At 36.9% G+C, this 27,405-nt stretch overlaps 1 protein-coding gene across 1 annotated transcript in view; it reads left to right on the top strand.

Moving 5' to 3' along the window:
- The window catches only part of LOC150093678 (uncharacterized), a 52,888-nt gene extending 33,102 nt beyond the window's left edge, over positions 1 to 19,786 (top strand). Inside the window, exon 3 of the mRNA XM_090412836.1 lies at positions 19,221 to 19,786. Coding sequence (XP_090268962.1) covers positions 19,221 to 19,284 — 64 coding nt within the window. The 3' untranslated portion in view covers positions 19,285 to 19,786. The remainder of the gene's footprint in view (positions 1 to 19,220) is intronic.
- Positions 19,787 to 27,405: the final 7,619 nt, after the last annotated feature.

The following is a 27,405-nucleotide window of genomic DNA, read 5'->3' as shown; positions in this document are numbered from 1 at the left end:
CACATACACATTATGAAATTCATCTACCACCTAAAGACATTCACAAACATCCATAAACTGTATGTGGAAAACGGGAGGCGCTATCCTCCCTTCGGCCAGCCAGTAAATGTTTAGATATAGCCCGCCTTATCCACACAAAAATTACACTACACTGTCATTTCTTCCGTGTCGAACTTTACTAGTGTATTGTTATTCCGTTTTTTTACATCGTCAAGAAGTCGTAATGTAAAACTCAATACTTCAAATTATTTACGGGCGAAACTGTGAAATAAGAGTACGATTACAAAAGATGAAGAATAATTATATCTTATACAGTACAAGCGTAAGAATCGTGAAAAGGGTTTATATTGTTAATAATTTCATTTCATTGTTGGGGAGATATTTATTGTCTTGTCTTTTTCATTGTTGAAATTGTATTTACGGTGAGCATCTTTCTTCATTATTGAAAAGGTGTCGTCCTTTTCATTATTGAAAAGGCGTTATCATTTTCATTGTTGAAAAGATATTGATGGTATTGTTATTGCCTTTTTCATTGTTAAAAGCGTACGGGATTGTATACAAATATTTGATATGAATTATATTCTAATTCAGCGATTTTCAACGTGCCGCGAGAGGTCTTCAGGTGTATCGCGAGATTTGTGAAAACAAATTAATTGAAAGAAATAATGTCTTCATTTGTGCATTTATTTATCTTGTGTAAATCAATCAAAATTATGCCTATTTTTTTGCCAGATCATCATAAAATTAAAAGAATATATTTTTAATGTGCCGCAGAATTTTAATAATTAGTCTAGGTGTGCCATATTATGAAAAGGTCGAAAATCACTGTTCTAATTTATTCGATGAAACAAATATTAAAATCTATCAAAATATTAAAACTAATTACATTGGGAAGCTTTTAGGTTTATCTAAAGATTTCGGACGGGAACGCATGATGAAAGCGCCAAAGAAACATTTCACGTGCCGCATACATCGTGTCGGTTGCCGACGGCTGTTTTTAAACAACCAAATAAAAAAGTAAACATAAGACTAGTTAGGTTATTTGCATCTGAGGTGCGAAAAATGAGAATTTCACATCCTTAGCCGTAGTGGACTGCCACTAAGATCTTGAGTAAACTAGGAGTCAAACCGTAATGAAAAGAAATGCAGCATTTCTGAAGCCAGCGTCACGTTTACAGTTGAAGGTATCAACACCGCATGAGACTTCGTAATAGGCATGAACTGTTTCCCCGCGTCGGTCTTAGAATACATAAGAGATCTCTTTAAGCGAGATGGGTGAGTGGGTGTATCGCACACACACACACACACACACACACACACACACACACACACACACCAGCATGCTATTGGGTCAGAATTTAAATACACGCTCTTAAAATCTAAACGAAGAAGCTTTGGCTACGTCCGGGTGATTCAGAGACAAACGAGTACCTCTATTACACTAAGGTCACGTAAAACATCGTTAAATTGTTTACACTGAACGCATCCCTAACGATGATCCCCCCTGCCGTAGAAATTATCCATCTGTTCACACGAACATGACCTCGGGCACATATATTTAGGCTTAATGAACTAAATGCTTGTTTCTATTCTATACCGAATAGCGAGTTTAGGGGAGAAAAATAAGAAAGAAAAAAAAAAACAATGAAAAGACCACAGGAAAAAAAAAATAATAAAAAGCTGCACTTGAACGCTTGGTCCTCGCGACCTTTTTCGTTTCTGGCGAGCCGTTATCAGTTTGTCTCATCTGCCGCCGAGAAACCTTCGGCTCTGAGAATAGTAGGGCTGTTGTGTCGTACTCAAAATGATTAATTTCAGGGCTCCGACACCTTCGCTGTAGAGATCAGAGCCTATTATATCTTGACAGCGAGCAGGGAGCTTTACGCGATATTTAATTTGTGGGTTAACGATGCGAGGGGGAGCGAGGAGCCGTCCTTACAATGGGCAATTTCCGCCAAATGGCCGCTAATGGTAGATCGACTGTTCAAGCTGCAACTAATGGCGCGCGAAGAAAATGACACCCCTTCTGCCGAAGCCTCCGAGCCTTGGAACGTCGGACGAAGGAATGGAGGCATCATTTTTGAAGTACGTATTTACCTTGCTATTGTGGACACGGCCACTGCCGAGGCGGGTCCCCCGTGTGTGTGTGTGTGTGTGTGTGTGTGCGAGCCCGAAACGAAATCACTGGGCTACTGAAACGCCGTCTAAGGAACACTTCAATCGGATATCGAAGATAATTGAAACGACCGCACCTAGACGTGGATTATGGATCGAGGGTGGCGGGGGTGGGAGGGCAAGGATAGGGACAATCTGTCTTTGTTTGCGAAACCGTTGGTCAGATGATAAAGAAGAACGGCAAAACCGTTCGCTACTCCAACCCCACAGAGTTTCTAGAAATAACCGAAGGGGAAGCTATTAGAGCGAGGCTGGCCTAGTTCAGCACCGATCCGAATTCAGGTCGATGTTCGAGGTGCCGCGCACTTAACATTTGGTTCGGTGACTCCAAATATACTTGGATCGAAAGATCGGCAGTCTACCGACAGATTCCCCCACCCCCCTTACTCACTCCGAAATAGGATAAGGCCCTTAAAGACTATCTTTGTGTTAGCATCGATCCTTTAAAAGTAAAAAAACATTCTGAGATATTCTTAAATACGCAAGCATTTTTAATTCAAGAGATCATTCTTCCAATTCAGCAAGCATACCAATAGGATTAAACAACTAATTATTCTATATATTCAAGAAAAAAAAAAACTGAATTGTATTAGACATTGAAGAAATAATCCAAACGTTGTTTGGTATGCTTGCGTCCTTTATTTCTTTAGACAAATTCTAGGCAAATACTTAAGTGTACTGATGGAAGAAAAATAATGGCGATATATGACGTGGGTTGGTAGGGATATTTGGTTTAAATCCTTAAAAAAATTATGGGTGTCCTTAGCAGTTTGTTAGGATTATACCGATGCACCTAAGGCCACGAGGTCATAGATTAATGTTGGTTATATGCGCGTAATATGCCACTCTCCTTCAACTAATTTTTTTTATTTTTTATTTTCAAATAAATGTTCCTCTCATTCTAGACAGGATCGCAACCTGGTCTTTTCATCAAAGAGCGATGCCGTTTTCCCGACTACACTACGGAAGTGCAATTTGTCTTTTTTGGAGTTTGGATCTTATGCAGCCACTCACAGCTTCTTATATTACAACGATTAGCAGGAATCAGTTTTGAAATGTCATCCTTGAAACTTACTTTGTGACAATGAAAACCAACCCCCCCCCCACCCTCAACGTGACATTTGCTTTAATTGCATCTACTTAATGATGAAGAATTAAACGGAGTTGGAAAAACTGCACGAACAGAGAAAAAAGATTTCGGAAGTGCAATGCAGGGTATGAACACGACCGCGTGTTCCATTGGCATGCGTTCTGTAAATTGATGAAGTGGAGAAAGAACACCGTCAGTGCTACGGTGAATTCATCGGACAATTTTTATGCCTAAAAGGAGAATTTACAGCTTAATTACAACATAGATCTACAATGTAAAACAGTTTTACTATCTTTGTTTTGGACGCTGTTTAACGTACTACTGAATGGAGGCGAGGGAAAAAAAAGAAGACAGGTCGTTTGCTATTCCCATGATCACATATGAACCAACCGTTTTCCCTGATGACGGCTATTTCTGTCTTACAAAATCTAAGATTTTTTCAAGTAAAAGCAAAAACAAAGTCAAGTATTTAAACATTCTGTGTTCAATAAAGCCAGTGCCGCATAAAATAGATCTCCTATGGGAATCCTTAGGGGATCTTCTATTGACTTCTGTTCGACCCATAGTTGGTTACCGAAGCATTTTCCTATCTCGGGTTCCTATTTACGGCCTCTAGTCCAGGTGTTCGATATTTAACCACCTAGTTCAGGTTAAATCCATTTAGATCGGGTGTGATGGATCCGTTATACGGCTCGGTGTTCTTGTTAGCTTCACTATGTTTTGAGAATGGTCTGTCGGTTTGAAGGATTAAAAACTCTAACTATCCGCAAGGAAATGCTCTGCCACTTCCATCCGAGACCGCCTAATACACTTTCCGTTGAAAAATCCCTTTCATTACAAGGTTATTGTTCCTTACGTCAGCAACAAGAATCGAAGAGATGCTATTCACACTGGGAGGATTTTTCTGATAGAAAAAAAAAAAAAAAGCGCTGATGGAAGATCCATCAAGCTTCCGATCCAAGTCGCATTCCATAGGATGCCTTCTTACGTAATTAAGCAAAGCGAGTTTAATGGCCCGGATGTGATCTGAATGTGTCAGTAAAACGAGGAAAAACTTTTAGGATTCATGACAGAAGAATGGAATTTGCTGGCAAAACATCCATATTTAAAAAGAGATGTGAGAAATTGAATTTCTTGATATGTATGGCATTTTTTTCTGATATTTTCGGGATTGAGGATATGAACAAGAACCGGAATAATGCAGCCTATTTATTAATTTCTTTAAATTTGATTTTAAAGTGGCTCTTTTAGTACCTGTGGCTAATTCTATTTGCACGAAGGAAACGTACGATCCGCGTGCCTCATATACACTGAACAAAGTCAGACCAATATTGTTCACAAATGTGGGGTGATTTGAAGGTTATCGCATTTTTGCCTGGTCTGCAGGGTGGTTCTTTCACCAAGTATTGCTGTTTTCTTTGATTATGAAATAACCGAAAAAGGGAACAACACCCGTAGAATACTGACCAAAAAAAGAAAACGTCTGTTCCTCCAACATACAACGTTCAGTAGCCAGTTAATCGTAACCTGATACTTCTTAACTCACATAAAACTGCGCCTAATGAACTTTTTTTTTTTTTAGGCTTTAGACAAAAGAAAAATAAATGGCTTTACTTATTCAAAGAATGAGTTTGGTGACTCTGTATGGATATGCAAGTTCCAGCAGACGGCCGTTTTTTTGTTATTAAAAATTACTACCCGACGAAAGCAAATGAGGCTATGAGATCAACTTGAGGTGCGTGATGCAGACTTTGTTTACATTAAATCAATGCCCCTGAAGTGCTTTCAGATTTTTGAAGATGATTATAGAACATAGTTATTTTATTGGTCATACAGACTTACATCTGAGGATGTTAGGGTTCTCTAAAATGATTTATTGTGATTTGCATAAGTCACAAGAGCATCGCGGTCTTAGTACAGTTTTCTGTATTTGTCTTATTTATTTTTTATTTATTATTATTTTTTTTGTATTTAATTTTTAGTTACGCCTTATGTTGTAAAGAGCTTGTTGCGAATATTCCCAACATATTTTGTTATATCTAAGATAGTTTTTCATAGTGACAAAAACACAACAAAACACACTTCTCAAAAATGCAGATTTTATGGAGTTTGAAAAGAATCCTTATATGGCAGAGATCATTCAGCAAACCCACGTAGCAAACTTAGTCATATTTAGTTATTCTAATACAGAAGTCCATACGTCAAGTTTCGATTTTTGGCTTCCGTAACTAGAAGCCTTCTGCTGCTGTGGCTTAGGCGAACTGTTCGAATGATACTTGTGGAGAAGTTCATTTGCTATGAGGGTTTTCTAATTATCCCCAAACATTTGATACAGTTTCCCTAGTCAGGTAATTGTTCTGAAGACAGAGAGAAAGAAAGAGAGAGAGAGAGAAAGAGCTTTAGTGGCAAGAGTTTGCATATTCAGTCATGTCTAAAAATCTATTTCCTGTTTTAGAATGTGTGGGATGAAAAGAATGTGGAATGTTATCATGCTGAGAGGTACTCAGGGTTAAAATAAAATCCTCAATTTAATTAGACACGAAAACGAGATTTTCTTCAACTGTAATATGAAAATCTCGTTCTTGCTTAGCGAAGTCAGCTACAAAGATTGTTTGTCTGTTTATTGTTTAGAGGAATAGTCAAAGAAAATAAGGCGATGGTGGCGAATGTATTTATGTCTGTTAATTTGCGTATGTTCTTTCGGTTGGTTACCTCTTTTGACGGATAAAAAAAAAAAATCTCAGTTTCAGGGAGCGAAAAAAAAAAAACCCACACTAATTCACTTTTTATTTTGATAAACTCTTCTAAGGATTTCTTCACCACTTAGATGGGATTCGAACTCATCTTTCCAAACCTGCAGCGATTAGAATTTTGAGTGTTAGAGAACACTTCAGATTCAAAACGTTTGAAAATGCCTCTTGTAAATATATACTGTTTATTTGAGTGTTCGACAATCATTTGTTCTGATGAAAATTCGATGTATTCCTATGTCATATTTAGTGATACGTAAAAATGAAACAAAGGTGGTCGACACCTTGTTTCGCCACATTATCTATTGCAGTTAGTTGTCGCATAAACCAGAAAAAATATTTATCATTGCGATAGGGGTCGGCTCATTAACGAGATCAGAGAGAAAGAGAGAGAATTAATCCGCAGAATCCCAGTGCCGATTATTTGGGAAATATAAAAATTTGGAAATGTCAATTTTTTTTTTTTTTTTTTTCATAAAATTTAATTTTAAAAGCTGATACCACAAGTCGCAGTTCCTAGTACAGCTGTAGAACTGTGGTACAATAATGGGAAAATTATAAATAATTTGCGCTCAATTAAACAATAGTACACGCGGCAGTTAACAATATTTAAAGTAAAACAAATTTCGTTATTTTGGATATTAAAAAATTTAAATAATTTCAAATTTCAGAAACTTTATAAATTTAAATTTGGTAGACTGGATTCTATAACTTGATATAAAATAATTTTTATGTCTTATAAATAAATAAAACAAACGTGATTATCCTGTACAATGGTGTTATTCGAGAGATGGTAGAAATACTGTACGAGAATCTTTCAATAGAGAGAATACTCTAAAACGCGAAATGCTTTTTATTGGAAAAGAAAAAGAAAAAAAGACGACTGACTAGAATGAAATAAGTCAGGAGTAATGAATTCCCTACAGGATATGGAAAAACAAGAAAAAAAAACGGACTAGTTGGCCGAGTGATTAGCGTATACATGCAAAGTTGTGTAAACGATGTGTTTCTCTATGGCTTTCAGTTTGTGTTTTTCTCTCTCTCCTCCCTTCCAGCAAAACAGACAATAGATGCAATTTCCGCGGAATCCCAGGATTCAGCGAAAACTTTTGTGGGTTCCCCAGAGCATACAGGCAATTATAACTCGTGTTACATATACTTTCTAAAAAATAAATAAAAAAATAAAAGCTTTAGTGAATTGGAAAAATAGTAATGTTCTTTTTTTATTATTATTAAATTGACTTATATCTAGAACAGTTATATTACTTTATTATTTGCAATATTATGTATATTATATGTATTCTTTATTAAAATGTTTTACATTTAACGGCTTAGTTTTATTGTTAAATTTAATATACTCTTCAAAAATTGTAATTGTTATTACAATAACTTCTAACTTCTTAACAACAATCATGTTGGTATTAATTATTCCTATTAACAATAGATAAGTATGAATTATAATTTATTGTTAGTTAATTTATCTTTAACACAAAAACGAATTCTTTTACAATAAACATATCTGAATTTTAAACATTTATCTTGTCTGTTTTTTTTTTTTCGTATTAATTTTAAACCAATAATAATCTACTATTAACGTAAATTAATTTGTATTAAAATGTTTATGATACTTTAACAAATTCAGAATATTACAGCACTGTAAGTTAACTTACATATTTATTTCAATTACATAAAATCGTTGAAACAGAATCCCCCCAAAACATATTCTACACGTGAAGTCTCCTGTAGTGATCTATTCTTTTAGGCTTGAAGAGTGTATGCTATGACATCGGAAAATGGGTTACTTTATTAGTTTATTAAAGTCTGAGTTTATTGTCTGGCATTCCAAGTCACTCAGAATTAAATTGATCTGGTCATGTGTTCTGATAATTGTCATCTACACCATGCAGTTGTATGTAATAGCAACCGCAGTGAAATCTCTTAACGGAAGTTAGAATTTCAGAAGATACTATACCGGAAGTTCACGTACTTGGGAAACAAAAAGAGGAAGTGGAACCAAACTCGAATTGTTTACGTTTAAGTTTGATTGGTGCAAAGATTTGTTTGCCAAGTTTTTTTTATTGTTTTTTTATTTCTCGCTATTATACTTTCTATATTTTTTCCTTCTCGCATTCACAAAGATTTCTAATTAAAAAAAAAAATACGAAACAGATCCTGGAAAATTGTAAAGTTTATTAAAGAGAATATCAAAATGCATTTCCTAGATGGAATAATCATTATTTTAAAAGGAATACCAACCTCGAGAGAAAAAAAAAAAGAATAAAGAAAAAAAACATGAGGCGATAATTGGAAAGTTTTTGTGTTTCTTAATGCGTTCTGAATTTTTCAAAGCACAAAATCGGTAAGAATATTAAAAGAAAGGAAAAAAAGAAAACGCTTTTGTCAGGCAATAAGATGACTTTTTTTCTTCGTGCAACATTCCATAGCCCACTTTAAATATTTACGTGTGTAAATTTTATTCAGAATAACGTAACATATACAATAATCACTGAGGTAATAGCGAAATAATATTCCTGGTGAACCGAGCATTTTTTTTTTATTATTATTATTTTTATCGCCTTCTTAGCGAAAATAAATCTCGAGCCACCTTGCAAAGGAAAGAGTTCTTAGCAGTGAAACTGTCAACTCGTCTCGAGAACATGCAAAAACGCCAAAACGATGGAATTATTAAAGTTTTCAATGAACCGTGTTTGATTTAATAACATGGACAGCGATAGAAAAGAAATTACGTCAGGCACTTCAATTATTCCAGCAGACGTGTCGGCCGCCAGCCAAAACTGTCAGGCGGACAGCGAAACGCCGCCTTTCAGACAAAGGAACTGTCGGGTGTCATTTGCCGTTTCTTTCTGAGTGTAGCCACGATTATGATGATTATCATACAAACCAGAATTAATTACGGGGTCCGGCTTCGGCTGCGACGTCTGCATGTGTCTACGAAATTGAATATTGGCATCGAATTCCTCCTGAATTATGAATAACTCCCGTCAACTGCGCGTCCGTTATTAGCGCGAGAGAGCGCGCGCCTCCCCTAAGAAAAGGACGTGTACAGTGTGCGGGCGCGCGCGCCCCGTACCAAACTTTGCATTTAATCGTATCGTATCATTATTTTATATTCATATCGACTACACCTGGCCAGTCAGTCAGTAAGCAGTGACCGACGGGGGGAAAAAAGCTGCCGTGACAGACCGTGTGTGTGCGCGCGCGCGCAAGTGAACTCCGTAGCTTCCAGAGCGGTAGAAAGCTTTGGAAGCTTCGGCAGTCAAAAATCAACTTTCTCTCCCCTCCCCCCTCCCCCTAGAAGTTCGCATTCTCTGTCGCTCTCCCTCTCGGACGCTGGGGGTCTCTAGCCTTCCGTAGCAATGAACAAACACTTTGACTCCGCCCTTGTGTCACTATCGCATTAGACACTACGGGATGCTGTGCCGTATTTTCTAGTCGCACTGCCATTATCACTGAGGGGTGTGTGAGAGAGATGAGAGGGGGGGGGGACGACAACTGCCTATGAAACCGTGTTTTTGGCTCGTCTCCGTTTCTAAAAGGAGGGAGAAGTCAGCCGAGAGCTTTGTGAAAGGGATGGCAATGGACAGCGGGGGGTTTTGGCCAAGTGCGAAGAGGCCCACGCACGGAAGCTTGAAAGGGAAAAAAAAAAAAAAAAAGAAAAAAAAAAGGTGTTTTTCCTTGAAACATCCCATAACGACCAAATTCGCTGCGTGTCCATCGGGTGTCACTATACAAAGAAAAACAAGGTGCAGCGACACAATTTGGAAAGGGAAAAGAAGAAGAGATTGTGGGGTGGGGGAAGGAATTTCTATTCATACTGCGTCGCGCATGTTTTCGGCCAGGGACATTGAACGTTACAGGCGAGACCCACGAATTTTGATATACCTGAGTGACCTGTCATATACACCGGCAGGGTACGAAAGAATGAAAAATGTCCCTTCGTGTAGCAGTTCCATAGTGTCGGCGCATTGTATATGCTCTCCGTTGGACCCCTCAATAGATTACTAATGGTCTTAATTGTGCAGGCCCTTCACAGGATTGTTAAGCCTTGCCACAATATAAACAATGTGTTCTGTTAAGCCTATTTTGCGTTTTTTTATGCTGCTTTCAAAGCCTCCTCACTCGCCTCCTCGTTTTCTATAAATCATTGAGTTCCTAACAGAGCTTTTGTATAGCACACCACATTATATTTTTTTCACTCAGTAAAAAAAAAAAAAAAAAGTCAAGAAAGAAAAAAAAAGACAATTAATTTTGTTTTCTGAATTTTATTGCATGTGAACAAGACGTTCAATAATAATAAATTAAAAACATTTAAATATGGATTTGAAAAGGCAAACAGGATCATTGTAAAAAACTAAACTGTAATATCACATCACGGTGCATGACAGAAGGAATTATTCTCTGTCAATACCACGTGATCATCTGCCACAGAAGACATTTTTTGTAGCTTCATGCTCAGGCTAGTACAACAGGAATGCGGTAATACGTAGAGTTCATACTTATCATCCTACACAGACTAATGGTTCCAACTGAAACTGCAATAATAATAATAATTCAAACCATTATTTTGCACTGACGAAACTAGTATGCCAAAAAAACCTTCCAAAGCGGGAGCCTTGAGAGTTTACCGGGCTCAAAGAAACATTAGAGATCTTCGTGAAACTAAATAAAGGAGCACCACTTAAATATGAAACAATCTGCTGAAGTTGATAGGTGGTGAAGGATCGAAAAATTGTGGTGTGACGTCACTCGTTGTCTGTTAGCAAGACTATGATGCTAGCGAATATTTTTGCTCTTTATTAGGAAAAAGAATTCGCAATATCTACGTTGAAGGAATTGTGTTATCAGAAGCTAAACTTTTTGTTTAGTATTAGTAGATGAGTATTTATTTCATATAAAAAACAGCCAATCAAATTACATTTGATAAATAGCAAAATAAGTTCGTGGTAACACAAGTTTTGTAGGAGATTTCAAAAAAAAAAAAAAAAACTGTATGAGATAGAAATAGGAATTAAAGTGCAACGTCTAATTTAATTAATTGGCGATAATATAATCATTAATATTAATATAAGTTTATTTGAAAAGTTTAAGTAATTAACACCGCATGCTTTAAGTAGAAGTGTTAGAATAATATATTATTTCCAGTGTAAGAAATGACATGAAACCATTGGGATATGCATATTGTGTGCTAAATGGTACTGGTTTAACGTATCCTATTTTTCCCTTTTTAAAAATCATGCAGGAATTTCTTCAGTTATTTAACAAGCTAGATTTCAGGGATATTGACCATTGCCATTGAATGAATGTGCAGTTTATTATATGAACTACTTGTATCATTCAACACAGATATGTGCAAGCATAAATTATAATATAATAAGTGTTCGAGGTAAAATTAGTTTTATTTTCTTGCCAGTCTTGCTTCGAAAACTAATATTTACAATCCTCATCCGAAAAAAAAAAAAAAAAAAAAAAAAAAAAAAAAAAAAAAACATCCGCAAAAGGAGCTGAGAGTCTTGGTCAATAAATTCTCGTCGACAAATACCATAACTTAAAATTTCCCTTAAACTCTTCGGATTATTACAAAAAAGTTTTATTGTTGTTGTTGTTGTTAATAATTCAACACTAAAAATAATTTAACCCTATTAATATATTAGAGAATTTAAATAAATAATAAAAATAATTAAATCTTTTATCACATTTTATCCCATAAAAGAAAGGTGGCAAATCGCTCTAACTTTCTTAGAAATTAGTAGGCTGAGTTGAGAATTTTACTCTTCGGAATTAGACTGAAGCAACTACGGATATGACACAAGTTTATTTGTGTAGGTTAATTGCATTTAGTCTTTTGGGCATATCACAGATTCACTTCTTCACAAATGCAGCATTCCTTCGCTTTCTTTTAAGCAGCTAAAAACACGAGAAGTTTTTAGTCAACATCTATACATACCTAAGATTCAAACATATCGAACCAACTTGCATCTTTCTCTCATTTCATCTACTTTCATTCTATTGATAGGAGTCTTCTCCAAGGACTCTGGCTCCTATCAATTCCAAGAAACACGCCATTAGATTCCTTCTATCTCCCTGATCATGTCTACAAACGGTAGCGTTGTGTTATTAGTTTAATGACATCTCGTGTGTGGGATGAAAATTAAATAAAACATATTTTAGACAAAATTAACATTTCTTCCGACCTGGTCAACTTATTTTTTGACAGATTACTAAATCCGATCTGAATAATCAAAATCAAAAGTTCGTTAACGTATGATCATACAACGGCTGCCAGGACCATACGGACATGGTCTAAAGCATTTTATGAAACTAACATGAAGCTATTGGTAATAATGTATTTTTTGTGTGATATTATGTAGTCTTACGGCCAATTTGTCTGGCTGTAGGGAAAAAAAATAGAGTTTCTAGAAGAAAAAACTTTCAACCTTCGTATGGGACCAACAAACTCACCTTCAGTCGAAAAACACTAATAAAGGGTCTTCGTGCACTAGACGGGATTCGAATCCAGGTCTTTCCAGTGTGTGTGTGTGTGTGTGTGTGCATGCGTGAGAGAGAGAGAGAGAGAGAGAGAGAGAGAGTCTGTCGTCTCACTATCTTCCAACTTTTGGACAAAAGCGTATCACCATTCCCTTCTCTTTTGAATTACCAAAAATTTATTATACTCTTTTTTATGCCCCCCCCCCTACGTCAAGCATTTAGCTCAGAGTACATTAGCACTATGGATAGTCTAACGATAAGATTATCCGGTAATCCTGCTCTAGAGACTTTTTTTAAGACACTTCAAGTCCCTAGCGAGCGGGATGTTAGTCGCAAATCGAAAGATGAAATTCATTTTTCACCTGAAGATAATCACAAACATCCACGTCGGGGTTCGAATTCACTGCTTGCTGGTTGGAGAACGAATAAATACTCTCACCACTCGGCAAACCGACAAAGTCTCTTTTGCGAGTAACCACAGTTTACAAGATAGGGAAAAAACCTACTACTTTTGTACTGAGACCTGTTAACTTACCTTCTGTTGAAAAAAAGAAGGAAAAAAAAAACGGAAAAGATTCGTGGCGTTTAAGACGGCATGCGAATCCCAGACAGCTTTTTTTTTCTTTTACCAAAAAAAAACCGACATGAATATATGTGGGTTTTTGGGACCGACATCTCTTTAAAAACTAACTATGTATGCACGACTGACAAGCAGAAAATATAAATCACCATCTCGTCTGTGTAAGAATCTATGATAAGTGCCCTCAAGAGAATGTTTTGTTGTTATTAGCAGAGGATGGTAACTCAAATCAAGTGGTTTGGAAATGAGTTTTAAACGATTGGCGTTTAAACGCTGGCTTTTAAATAAATAAAAAAGCCAGAAATCTTTTCAAGCATCCAAGTAAGTTTGTAGTATACGAAAGTCGGGACTGGGCAGTTGTGTAATACAAGTAAGGTAAAAATTCCACCAATGCAATTAAATCTTCATAAGACATCTATTAGAATGCCTAAACCAAGTTAAAATCAGCCACAACCGACTCTAGCATTCCACACAACTTTTAAGACATTCTAATTTCTGTTTATTTTGTCTTGATCCTAAGACAGTCTATTAGGAACAAGTTCGCCGTCGTCTGAGAAGGCTAGTACGGACCAACAGAACTTCATGTACGCAGCAGTTGACTGAAGCATTTAATGAAGACCGTTCCGAACCCATATTTCACCGAACAGAGCGCAGGGAATTGAAGAGGATAGGGATTGGCAGTTGCATGCCTACACGGAAACTACTGATTTTGCGAAGAACTGAAAAGTTCGTCTACAGTGGCGTCAGGGATACCGTGACTGGACACTGGAAAAAAGTCAAGGTCCGACGAATCACGGCACACCTTGTACTGTACCGACGGTAGAGAGTTTGGCTGGAGCCCCATGAAGCACAACACAACTGAAGGTTCTGCAAGTGGTGTCAATGGTGTGGGCTTGTTCTGTTGGTACCGGACGTATTCTCTGATATTGCGGGAAAGATTGGTGTTCTCCAAAGAATATCTGAATATTGTTGCCGATCAAGTTCATCCTGCAATGTTGACTTTTTATCCGGCAAGTGGCGTTTATTTCATGGAGGGCAATGCCACTGCCCGTCGCTCAAGTATTGTTCAGCAGTGGTTCAGTGAGCATGACAGCGACTTCCGTCATCTTCCCTGGCCACCACAAATCCAGGATCTGAACCTCATTGAGAATCTATGAAACATGTTTAAAAAACTAAACCCAGGAGCAAAGTTCTGTTCCCTCAATGTGAGCCAGTTGAAGCAGTGTCTGGTGAACGCTTGGTATGTTGTAGACTTAGATGCAATCCAACAGTGTATTAAATAAAAGTTTGTAATTCAGTAATTTGTAATTACAAAAATGAATTTGTAATTCATTTTTTGCATAGTCGGAAACTCTACTCGAGGACTACACGTAAAACTTTATTTCAGGCTACTTATTGTCTTTAATAAGCTGGGAGGTGGTCTCACACGGGACGATAAAGTTTGTCTCCCACCTAAAGATGACACTTTTGATAGATAGCCAACGGCAAGTTGCTAACTTAGTTACTAACTTGTTTTGTGGCAATCACACCACTTTCTCACTCACCGGCAATTCATTCTCTCCCATTTCCTCGACACTCATGTCCCACCAATGAGGATGAAATACCTTGATGAACTTCTCACTGAATATCTCGACTATGTACTCTGCAGCAGTTATCATTCTACCATTTTCATCCATTAACACTGCCCTAGCATAGTATTCTTTCTCCTACTTGCCACATATCTCAAATACTTTCGATGATTTTTCTTGGCCTAATTTCCTCATTTCTGCTCACAATGTATTGTTTCTGTCTTTATTAACTGAGTCACTTGCCAGCCTACTCTTTATACTCTTCGTACAAACTGATTATTACAATTATTCATCTTGTGCTGCCTCCACAATGCCTTTCTTCTTCTTCTACTTCTTCTTCTTCTTCTTCTTCTTCTTCTTCTCCACGATAATCTCCTCATTCATCCATTTGACACCTACCTTATTCAGTCTTTTGTTCTTTGGAATACATTCATACATCGATGCAGTTAATTAGCTGTTGATCATTGGTCAAGCAGCATAATTATAAACTTCAGGATTTCTCCATAACTTCAGAAATGATTAATTTAAGATCAACGCAAACATAATTTATTCGCTGGCACTTGGCAATCAGACCGATGACTGGTTGGTTGGCCAAGGGGTCACCATCTTTGGTCTTCAACCAACTAAAAGTGGAAAAGTATCTGTGGATGGTACAGGATTGTCGTCACTGTGGTGTGAGATCATCATCCTGTTTATCAAAGGCTTGAAAAAGTTGTACGTTTGGTCTCTGGACAGGAATTTTGGATTATCTCACGCTTAGTCCACTGTCAGTACTAAATGTGCCATAGAAGAAAAAAAGAAGTGCAAGTAGGTAAGAGAGAGTATAACAGTGATCCAAAACAAGAGTTATCACTAGATTGAGGGATTTTCGTACTGCTTGAAGAAGAAGAAACGAATATCGATGCATACGACTTCTTCCTCAAAAAAAAAAAAAAAAAAAAAAAAAAAAAATTAAAGAAGGTATTGAACGGCAGCTATCTGGAAACCACAATTCAGATTTTGGTATTTTAATTCGAAGCAAGAGACTGGGAGAGCTAGTAGCACCACAACTTAAACGTATACGAATATTTAGACATAAAATAGTGGTTTTGATCACTTACTGTTAAAACATGTTGGCACATGTTTTAACAGTAATTGTATTAAACAGTAACAGTATCAAAACATGTAGATAAGTATCGCTTATCTACAGCGACACAGAGTCGAGCCTGAAACTAACAGAATTTCATTCTACACAATCAGATGCGTAGGCGATCAAAAATTAAAAAAAAAAAAGCATCAATTCTGAATCAGTATGTAAATATAAAGTTCACTTAGGCCAATAAAACAACCCTTCGTTATATATTAATTTCTGTTAATCCTCTGCTACTTTTTCCGAAGACAAATTGCAAGCCTTGGTTTCAATTATGCTTTTTCTTCCAGACAGATCGTACTTACCTTAACCTCTGCGCTGCGCAGAGTAATACCGCACATTACAATGACGAATGGGGAAAAGAAGAGATTTTTGATTTTTTTATACTTGCTTATTGCTAGCAAAGAGGACCGTCGCTGTTTATTTTTCACATGTTGTGAATATCGCCTCAATGAAATGCTTAGTAAAAGGCGCCGGTTTTTAGGAAGACCGGCGCCTTGCAGAAGTGGCGCGCTGATGCAGTCGCCTTTACGGCTCACCTATCGCACGTACTTAGAGTATCGTTTATCTTTTCCAATTGATATCAAACCTGCATGCAATTTATTTAGAAAGGAAATGTGCCTTCAAAGGAAATTAAAAAAGAAAAGAAGTCTTAAAAAGGCTTCATAATCTTTTCGATAATAAAAGCGCAAGAATATATATATATATATATATATATATATATATATATATTATTTTATTTATTTATTTTTTTAAATTTCCAAACCTACGTGTATTCATGTGTAGAGGAATGTTCAATCAACAATTCTCTCTTATTCTATTCCATCATGAATGGATATTGAAATTAATAGAAGCATACTTCGCTAATAGACAGATAAACCTGCTTTACTATTCGTTAATATAGAGGTCGTTCGCCAGGAATCCATGTTGATATGCCCATCATCGTTCGTAGTCCGTTCGGTTTCATCTCGTGAGCTGTGACGCGTACACTTCAGTATAATTGAATTTCTGGAACCGCTTAGCCACCCCCTCTGGGAGGCAGGGATATTCGTGCTTTGATATCACACACAATCTTCCTCCATAATTACTCTCCAAAGTCCGGCGCACCTTCGACGGTCGTGACCTACGCGGCACAAAACTGTCGCTCACGCGAGACCTGCAGGGGCAGAGATGCGAGGCGTGGCCCCAGTTACCTATGGCAACGGGTGGATGGTGCTCCGACATGTTGTCATAGAAGCCTTCCAATTGCGATGGCACATGACACGTGAGAATCTCCGTCATACTACCATGATAACAGGGTTTGTGTTTTTGGCTGTGTTAATCGGGGGGTAGCACCCACAATCCTTCCCCCTCCCTCGAAATACACCCTGGGTATTAGGAGGTGTTAGTTCTTGACGCCTTTCACTAGGCAGGCGATGATAACAGGAAAATAGCTCATTCCCTGTAGTGAAGGCGTGGCGATTTACATGAGAAACTGAGGCCTGCAAACATCATCAACCCCCCCCTCCCCCCCAGACCTGTCCCTGAAAGTGAGGAAGGCAATTACAGCCTAGTGAAACTGACGTGTTAAAGACATGAGCCTGCTCTTCACTGTATAGACTGGTGTACACAGTTGTCAATTTGTGTACACAGTCATTAAAAAGGGAAGTGCATCGCTGACCCACCCCGATATTATACCCTTAGATATGATTTGGTTGGCTTTGATATCCAGTTCTGATAAAAGTTGATGTCTGACCTTCAAGTACAGCAGGAAACCGTCCAAGAGGCTTGGTGTCAACAAAATCGACAGAATGTACTGTGGTGTAACGTATGCGAGAACCTCAGTCAGTCTGCTAAATAAGAACACTGCGTTGTTATGAATTCATTAACGTTTATACTCGCAACGGCTCATCATTTGTCCCATCGCATCCTCCATATCCACGTAGGAGATAAACTGCATGTCTAAACATAAAGAGAAAGTAAGGATAATATTAGGAAACTCACATGTTCTACATAGGATGTTCTCACGGTTCCCCTTCAAACACCAAGTAAGAATATCCCTTAACAGCTGTTCATACATCACGCATAATGGTAGAAACACATGATCATGTTACAAACACCTGATCGAGTACCAATATTAGGGACACATCGGTTCCTCCAAGGTGAAGAGATAAAGGGAACATCGGGAAAGATAAATGGGATGATATTAGTGCGGAGGTGGGGAGAATTTCTATGAGATGTTGATGCTTCAGTATAATGGACAGAGAAAGGGGGGGGGGTTATTGTTTGGTATGAATAAGGTTAGGAATGGCTGGGAGGAAGCAATCAGTCCGAATGTGGGTAAGAAACGTCTGTGACAGATATTTCAAACCAAAAGTAGAAAATCGTGGTGATAGAGAATTGATTAATACAATGCATCAACAGATTTTATTTTTCGATTAAATCAAACCCAAAACATTATTGTTTGAATTTAATGTTTCCCAATCATTTCACAGTATATTATCTGAGCTTTATCATCCACAGCTGCGTGCAGCATTGTTGGCAGAATTCAACAGCCACGTGTGGCTTACTTCTATTCTTTTCGCACGTATTTCATTATTTAATATTCTATTCTTCAGGAACAAAATATCGTAGTTGTATATATGCTATTAATTTAAGACAACTTTCCGATTATTTAATGAAACTTTTTTTTTTTTTTTTGACAAGCATTTTTATCCGCCCATATTTAACTATTAAAGATCACGCAGAGCAGGTCAGCGACTAGGGTACCGCCCTCCATAACAGGATTTTCACACCCTATTATTCTCTGGAATGAAAGCAAATGCACGGAGTTAGAAGTTTTTGATTTAAATAACTGGTTTGTCTTATTTTCCGAATTTTTATCCAGTGCTTTTTAGTGATGCCGTGATAATGTTAAGGTTCAGAGATAAATCAATTACAAATCACTAAAAAAAAAAAAGTAATTTTTTATATTTATTATTTGAAATGTTGATGTTACATTGTAAACAGAAAAGCAGGTGTAGCGTACTTGATTATAATGTGGGCAATACAGAGAGGAGGAAAAAAAAAAGGACGGAAAACCTAGTTCTATCTCGATGCCTGGAGGTGAAAGGGCAAATTGCAAGTAGTCATTACCCGCTTAAGGGAAAAGAGAAAATGCCACGTTGTCAGTCAGTAATCACCTTGAATGGGAATTGAGGCGAGAATAAATATCGGAGGTTCGTGGTATGAAGTTGGTGTCTTTATATCATCCCACATATATCGTCTTTATTAGGTTAAGTCCATTTAAACTAGACCAAAACATCGAGATGGTCATTTATAGCCCAGAGGGATGGGGGAAACAAACTGTAATATTCGTTAGAGTTGTAACATATGAAATATGCATGTAATGCACCTTCCAGTCTAATGAAAATCTGTTTTATTTATTTTTTTTTTTTTTCAGTGTTCGTCTTCCAGGAGGAACTACAATTCATCCGCCAAGAAATTCCTGTTTAACCACGTCTTGAGGTCTAGAACTGGGTGGTTATCTCGATGTCTGCCACCTAGCTTAATACCTGTGAAGCCATTCAAACACTTGTCGTAACCTTCAATAGGACTTGGTAAAAAAAGAAAAAAAGTGCCAGGATGATCAATACCAGAACTTCCTTGATGGTGAAGCTTTCCAGTATGTATTACATTCACGGAATCTCAAAAATAACAGACACTTTTCAGTGCTATTTATTGCAATAAAATGACCCCTTTCACTGTGTGTAGTCCTCACCGATTAACCAAAGTGCCACAGTGATGTTCGTTGAAATATTTATAATTCCGTGATGATCCAGGACTCAGGAATATCCACTATAAGGTATCAGACATTGAGACACTGTTAAAAACGTTATTGAAGCTCCTTAAAATTGATTTTAATACTTCGATATAAAAAATTATTGAGTTTCCAAAATGATTGAAAAAAAAAATGTTATCAATTGTATAGGAATGAAATAAACCATCTAAATGAATGTTTGTGATACACGTTAAGTGTCGTAATTTCTCCACTGTGACACGCCGATTCATAAAACAACCTACTGTCGTTTAACATAATTTTCCTCGTGTCAGAGACGTCTGATCAAACCCTTCAGTTATGGGTACATTTGAACAGATGATGCAATTTTTGTTTAATGTGGTAATGGTGTGTGTGTGTGTGTGCGCGTGCGTGCGAGAGAGAGAGAGAGTTGAAAGCGAATCTTCATCATTATTATCATTCAATAATAATAAACATCCTCTTCTTCTTCTTATTATTATTATTGAATATTATTGCGTCAACAATGTTACATTGTTCAAGTAAGCGTACGTCACTTCCTGTTGCACGTTTTTTCTTATGGGTGGATTCTATGATGGTCTCACAACGTTATATCTCCCGCCGATTTGTAATGATAACTTTATGATGACAAAAACTGAAAAATAAAATTCTAAGGATGTTTCGCAAATTGTTTCCAATTATTCATCAGAGCAGACAAAGAATGCTAAAGTGTTACAAATTTCTAGACTTTCTTAAGAACACTGGCTTGTAAACAATGATGAAAGTAAGGATCCCTATATTGAAATTCTTCAAAATTTTGCTAATCATTTTACAATGTTAAAGATGGAAAAACCGTCAGGAATGGGCGTCACACAAAGAGCATAAAGCTGCCTCGTTCTTGACAATTTTTTTTTTTGAATTTATTTAAAAAAAAAAGTTATGAAAAATGATAACAACAACGACAAGAAAGGATCTGCAAGCATATTTAATAAAAGGCTTAGAAAACTGTTCAGGGCAAATCAGTGAAGGGATTGGGACAAATTAGAGATTGCTAAGACTAGATTTTTAATTTAAGATAAACAGTGGAGAAAGCATTGAAATTTAAGAAAAATCTGCATTTGTTTTGAAAATGGAAGAGCATATAATAATTAATAAAGGAAAAGTGTTCAAAAGACTAAATTATTTGGCATAAATTGACCGTTAAATATAACAATAAATAACTTTTAATTTCGTGGCAAATCAGTGATTAGAATCGAACAAGATGGTTTGATGCTAAATCACGTATAATAAGCCAATGTATCATACGTTACACGCCGTCCTGGTTGGCCGAGTGGCTAGCATATCCGCTCTCCACCAGAAAATTATAATGCATAATAAAATATTGAGAACAGTGTGAAGCGATGATTTCACGTTTCCATTAACAAAAGATTTTTTTTTGGGGGGGGAATCTATTGACATATTCATAGACATTCTTCCCAGAGCATTTAGTACAATAAAAAGTGACCCTTCAGTAGAAGTAATGTCTTGTCTTGTTTTAGTCTGAGAATTGCAAGCCTAAACTGTTCTAAGAATATTGGTAAACAAATTTGTTATGGGAAGGCATGCTAAAAAATTCATTACGAAACCATTAGGCTTAGCTACTACAGAGATTAATATAGGAATGAGGCACGCTCTTGTCAGCAGAGCTATGAAAAGCGTTTGAGTTAGTAGAAGGTGACCGATACATAGAAGGATTAAGTTGGGTTAGTTGAAAACACTAAAGCTACAAGTATGTCAGTTAACTGCATGCATTCTTCGTTTTGTGTGTGGGGGGAGGGGGGGGAACCGAGTTTCCAGGAGTGTAACCTCAGTCACCTTCGTATGAGGCAGATTAACACACCATTCAAAGGCCATTCAAGAAATTGAAGATCAACTATAATATCTAACGGGAATGTTTTCATTCCAATAAATAATAATAAATCCTCCACTGCCTTTTTATGCCCAAAGGATTACGCAGAACTAAAATAGCCCTAACTAACTGTTTAAAGATAGCAGACAATCGGCTTCCACTTGTCAACCGTTTGTGATCAATAAATTTTATATTGGCAGGATGCCATTCGAAATTAGATACATTTTAATGAGCAACACGTGATATGGTCTTTTATATTGTTGATTGCTTTCAATGACGTACAAAACTTGACTAACCCTGCACAGAGCTCCAGCCTTAATACAACAGAACACCTTTGACATGAACTAGACATGTGATGGGCCACACTCATGCTTCCAACAACACGGGCTGATGGGCGCACTGAAGACAGTATAAGACCCATATTATCGCACATTGGTGGAGCGCATGGCAATAGGTGAATGTATTGTTGAGCTGCGTGCATCTTAGGTTGCTCTGAAATATAGTGCTGTCGCAATCCTTGTTTCTTAGGCGTCTTTTCCTGAAAATAAGTAAACAGACACCTACTTCCAAGTAACGTAAAGGAAGACGGTGTGTAAATAACGAAGCAGTGCATGTATCAATCCAGGAGGAGGAGGTGTAAAAGAGATTTAGTTTGCATGCAGTCAATCGGAGTAGAGGTTTACTGGAAATGATGGATTTCTAGCAAGATTGCATCATCACGTGTAGAAAAAAAAGCAAAGTAAGCAAAGACCTCGTATGAACGAGACACTCGACAGCAAACGTTGCCTAAACTTGTACCAAAACATTATGTTTATCAGGTGACACACACACATTAAGAAAGCTGAATGCAAAGTTCATCCGATTACTCAGTGGCTTCGTGATTGAACTGCATTGATGTTATTCTCATGATACTAAGTAATTCCATGCATAATTCACTTCATAATCAGCCATGTTAATGAACCGGTTTTTATTCTGTCGCATATGGAGTAACCGTGTTTGTGATAAGAGTGCTGATCGCATGCGGCATTTGATAACAGAAATGCAGTTGCAAGTGGTGAACTTAAGAACTTGTTTAACTCGTATATTTATAAAAATATTTCAATTAATATTTGGTACGGTGTTTTAACATGGAAAACATTACGCTGTTAATTCGGTGTTAAAAATTAACTTTACAAAACACTTTATCACACACACTTCCTGTAAGGTATGAGATGCTATAAATGCTGATCTTTCCGGAAAGTACAAAGCGTTCTTATGTAAACAACATTTTAAACATTCATTGGCTCTGAATGTGCTAAAAGGAATGTAAAATGTTGGAAAAGGGAAATAGGAAAACCAAATTTTCAACTAATACCAATCAAAGTTTACGTGTTCACGTGAAGCTGTACTTCATTCGAATCAACTCTAATGAAATTTCTATCTAAAACAGAATAACAAACAAATAAATCTTAAGATATAAAACTTTCATATATTCGATCCCCTCGGAAAGTATTATTACAAGAAACGCATTTAGGGATTAATTCGTTGAGAGTTCCTACTTTTTTATATGTAAACCTGTAATGGTAAATAGGCAATCATTTTCGTAAAATATCAAGTGCAGTTTACGCTAATACAATCCGAAACGTCTCTTACTAAGACGATTTAACTTTTATTAGGAGAAGAGAAGTGACTTTCACCTTACCACAAACTGAAAAGGGAAAGTCACTCATCTTCTTTTTTCTCCTCCTCTTCTTGTTTTTTTTTTTTTTTTTTGAAAGAATTAAGAATGTATTTTTGTCGCATGCCTTTTTTGTTTGTTAAAAAGAAAATATATTTTTAAATGCTTAAGCAAAATCCAATAAATATTTAATGTAACAATAAATGTATTTTGTGATTATGACAAACTGATGTTGATTTTAATCATGATATTTTAATTAAAATAATTTAAATAATGTTTATATCGCCGAAATGAAGCCTATTGGCTCTTTATATTTAAGTAAAATGATATTTTAATTTTTAAGTGTTATAAGTTGACTTGTTAAAAGTATAGAAGTTTAGTATGGTAGGTAACTAAGAGATAATCCGAAGACTGCTGTGAAAACCAAACACAAACCAATGCACGTCGGTCTTCAACAAGCACGGACGATGAAAAACATCGACCAACAATAGATATTCGCAAACATCTATGCCCGCGCGCGGTGGGATTTGAACCCACAGCTTAAAGTCGAAGCTATCCGCTCTGCCAAGTAGATCGGCATACCTCCATATTTTAGGCATTTGAGGTCGAATATTATCGTCGGTCTTCAACAAGGTCGAATATAATGCACGTCGGTCTTCAACAAGCACGGACGATGAAAAACATCGACCAACAATAGATATTCGCAAACATCTATGCCCGCGCGCGGTGGGATTTGAACCCACAGCTTAAAGTCGAAGCTATCCGCTCTGCCAAGTAGATCGGCATACCTCCATATTTTAGGCATTTGAGGTCGAATATTATCAAGTATAGTTGACTTTCTGGTGATTTTTTTTTCTCCGTACAGCATTTAAATTCACTACTCCTAGATATTTATCTGTTTAAGTTATGTCACTAACTACCTGTAAAAAATCTAAAAAATTATTAAATATTATCTCCATTAATATATTTTCTCTGTCAGTACTAACGATGATCCATTTGTTTGGAGAAAAAAAATCTGGGTTCGAATTTCGTCTGGACGCCTTTGGAAGTGTTTTTCGCCGGGAAGTGGGTGTTTTTCATCTCGCAAGAAAGACAAACCGGCCCGATAATAAGCGTATTTATAGACATAGTAGGCCATGTAGATAGCATTAACTACCCAGCGTAGCATTAAGTTTATATGAAACCAAGTTACTTGAGAGTGACAGCCAATTAAGCCTAACACATTAGGAACAGGAGAGATGGGATTCCATACTTTCTTGCCAGCCTCCAAAATATTTGGCGCCATTATTATTCTTTCTTCAGGTTTTTCGAAAACATTCCTATAAGTCACTGAGTCATAAATATTGTCCAATTTCCCATCGTCAAATTTATCGACATCACTCTGATTCTAACTGCCTGTCATTCAAGAACTTTAGCTAACTCTTTAATGTCAAAAACTATAACTGCTCCATCTTGTCACTGATCTCTATTGCTTGAAAAAGCATGTTATTAATTATAAGAATCCTAGCTGGTTTGGCCTTCTTCTCAATAACAAGGATTATGTTATTTCTGTAATTCTTCTGATGGTTCCGTGATTCGTATGACTGTGTGTACTCCAGTTCTGTTGAAGGTGGTCAGTAGCTGACTTTTCCAATTTCATCCTCTTCCCCAACAAAATAGGGAAACCTTGTAGGAGACGACCCAGCAAAATATAATTTGATTAAAATGTGCCATTATAATGTTTATGGCGCTTCGATGCAGAATGTAATCTGTCTGCCCAGTTCCAAATTCGCAGCGCAACTCATGAAGATGTATTCATCTTCATGAATACATCATCCAGGTAGACACCTACCAACCGTGTTAAGTGCCCACACGAGTGCTTCAAACACACTGATTAATTGTTCTGATTGTTTCGAACTACAACCGAAACAACTTAGTCTATGAGGTGTATCGTGTCTGTTAATTGCGTGTGTTCTTCTGTCCGGTCTGTCTGTTTTGCTGGAGGAAACCCTTTGCCTCCATATGAGACAAAGACCTTACCTTCTAACGAAAAAACAAAACAAAAAAAACTTCATAATCCTTCAGGAGATGGGTTATAAATCAGGTCTTTCTAACCAAGACATAACTTCGATACCGACTAAGCTACGGGAACTCTGTGTGAATAAAGAATCTCTATAGCATGGTCGCACCATCATCTTCATTATTTATTAAGAAGTGATGCCATCTTTTAATTTAAATCCAGTTAAAAAATCGTAATCATACATGCTGTTGACTGCGTATTTTCTGTAGCACAATAAATCATTTAAAAATGACATCTTAGACATTTATTTTATTTTTTTCTTTATCCAAGATGTAAAAAAAAAAATGCGAAGCGCTTGCTGAGTTTTTCGCAATCAGCATATTTCCTAATGAATTTATTTATATTAAAGAAGAGAGAGAAAATCTGGCTTATCTTCAAACTCATTTGCAAGAACAACAAATGTCTATTCTTGTAAATTAAGTTCGAGGGAGTTGCATAGAAGTATCAGAGAAAACTAAAAGTGCAAGTAGCGGCCAGATCCTCCTTGTCATCTACGTCTTCTTTTCTCTAGTGGTCATTTGCGAAACAAGACGAAAGTATGTCTGCTCTCGATTTGAAATCTCTTCCTTTCCCGATTTTTTTTCCACGCCTTCCTCTTCTTGTCAGCGCAGCCGGAGACTAGAGGGAGTGTCGCTGATCACACGGCAAACTTCCGATAGCTAATGTTCCTTTTTCTCGCCCATGCTAAACTGCTACGAGTGTATCTAACATTCACTCGACCCTCAGTAGCCTTGCTTCTTTTCGCCCCTATCTCTCCCCCCCTCCCCCCCTCTTTCCAGGGTCTTGTTCGCTTCGCAGGAGTTAAGTCTGACACAACATTCAATCGACTGACTCTCGCCTCTCTCTCTTCCCCGGCTTCCGACACATTATCGCAAGTGCCTGGTCAGTACGCATCGATCTCCGTGTGGTCATCAGCAGCCGCTTCTGACCCCAGTGTTCTATAAAAGTAACCCCCCACACTTTACAGCCGTAGCTACTGATCGATTGGCTGCAGGAGTAATTGGCTCTTCTAGGAGCCTTTGTAACGGAGACCTGACATTAGTATCCATGATCCTCTGGAACAACGTGGCGCTAACGAGTACTGGCTTATTTCTGACTCGCATCTTATACGCCCCCCTGACAAAAATGTGCTAATTTATAGACCGTCTCTCGTCACAGACTCAACTTTCATTTTTCTCAGATGCCCAAGTTGATAAGTAGTTCGGTGTACTTTCCTAACCCGAAATTATCAACATCCCATGGTTTTAGTATTGCAAACCAATCACGTTTTATTATTATTTTTTTTTTGAGTGTGTGTGTGTAGGGGGGGGGGGTATTTTGCTTCTGTCACCAGCAACACTGAAAGTATAACTGCTATTCACGCGCATTTTAATGAAAATTAACTTTCATTAGATAATAATAATTTTTTAAAAATATGTTTGTGTATGAACTGTGAGAACTGCAGTTTCAAGTTTATTCTTACGTTACGCCACAAATACATTCTACAGTTGACATGATATGGAAACAACCAGTAGTCGTATATCCCGCTAGTTTGCAAGAACAGATATTCTTGGACAAGTAAATTTGGTTAGAGTTGATCCGGAGGCCTCTACAAATATGAATCAATTTGTGATTAAGTGGTAGAGTCATATACTGCATATAGTAATAAATTTCTAGCTCTAAACGTGTAATAAGAAAAGTTAAACTTGGAATTTGTTTTTATTCTTAACTTACTTTTCGGGCTTGTTTCAATATAGTGGTGCACTAAACGGATAAAAAAAAAATTTTTTTTTAATGAAAAGAAAAGGTCGTAATCTCATAAACTACTACCAAGTTGTGTAAAAATTTTTAATATCTCTATTAGATTCCTGAAACATAGTGAAGGAATATTACATGACCAAGACTTAAGAATATAGCTGATATTTGAATCTACTGTCACTTTACTATGCACTTCTCAAGATATTTTTATTATAATGTCAACTCATGATCAGCGGAACACACATGGGATCCTCAATTAGATGTAGAGGCAAGAGTGCAATTGAGCCTTTGCATTAGCGGGTACGTCATTTAAAAAAAAAAAAGTGTAGCGAGGATCGGTCCCAGGATCTTCGAGTTATACGTTTATGTTCCTAGAATAACAACCAAATGCTAACTCATGACATCATGGCAAACTTGAGTCTTGAGAGTTTTATGTGGAAGAAGTCTTGTAATTGAATAAATCTTTATTCTGTTACTTGTAAGTTATTTGGATTTCTTTATTTCACATTAT

This window comes from Typopeltis vanoorti, chromosome 23 (genome assembly GCF_054136105.1).
Source record: "Typopeltis vanoorti isolate ZY-2024b chromosome 23, IOZ_Tvanoo_1.0, whole genome shotgun sequence".
NCBI lineage: Eukaryota > Metazoa > Arthropoda > Arachnida > Uropygi > Thelyphonidae > Typopeltis > Typopeltis vanoorti.
Note: the sequence above shows the minus strand (reverse complement) of the source record. Positions and strands in the feature narration are given on the sequence as shown.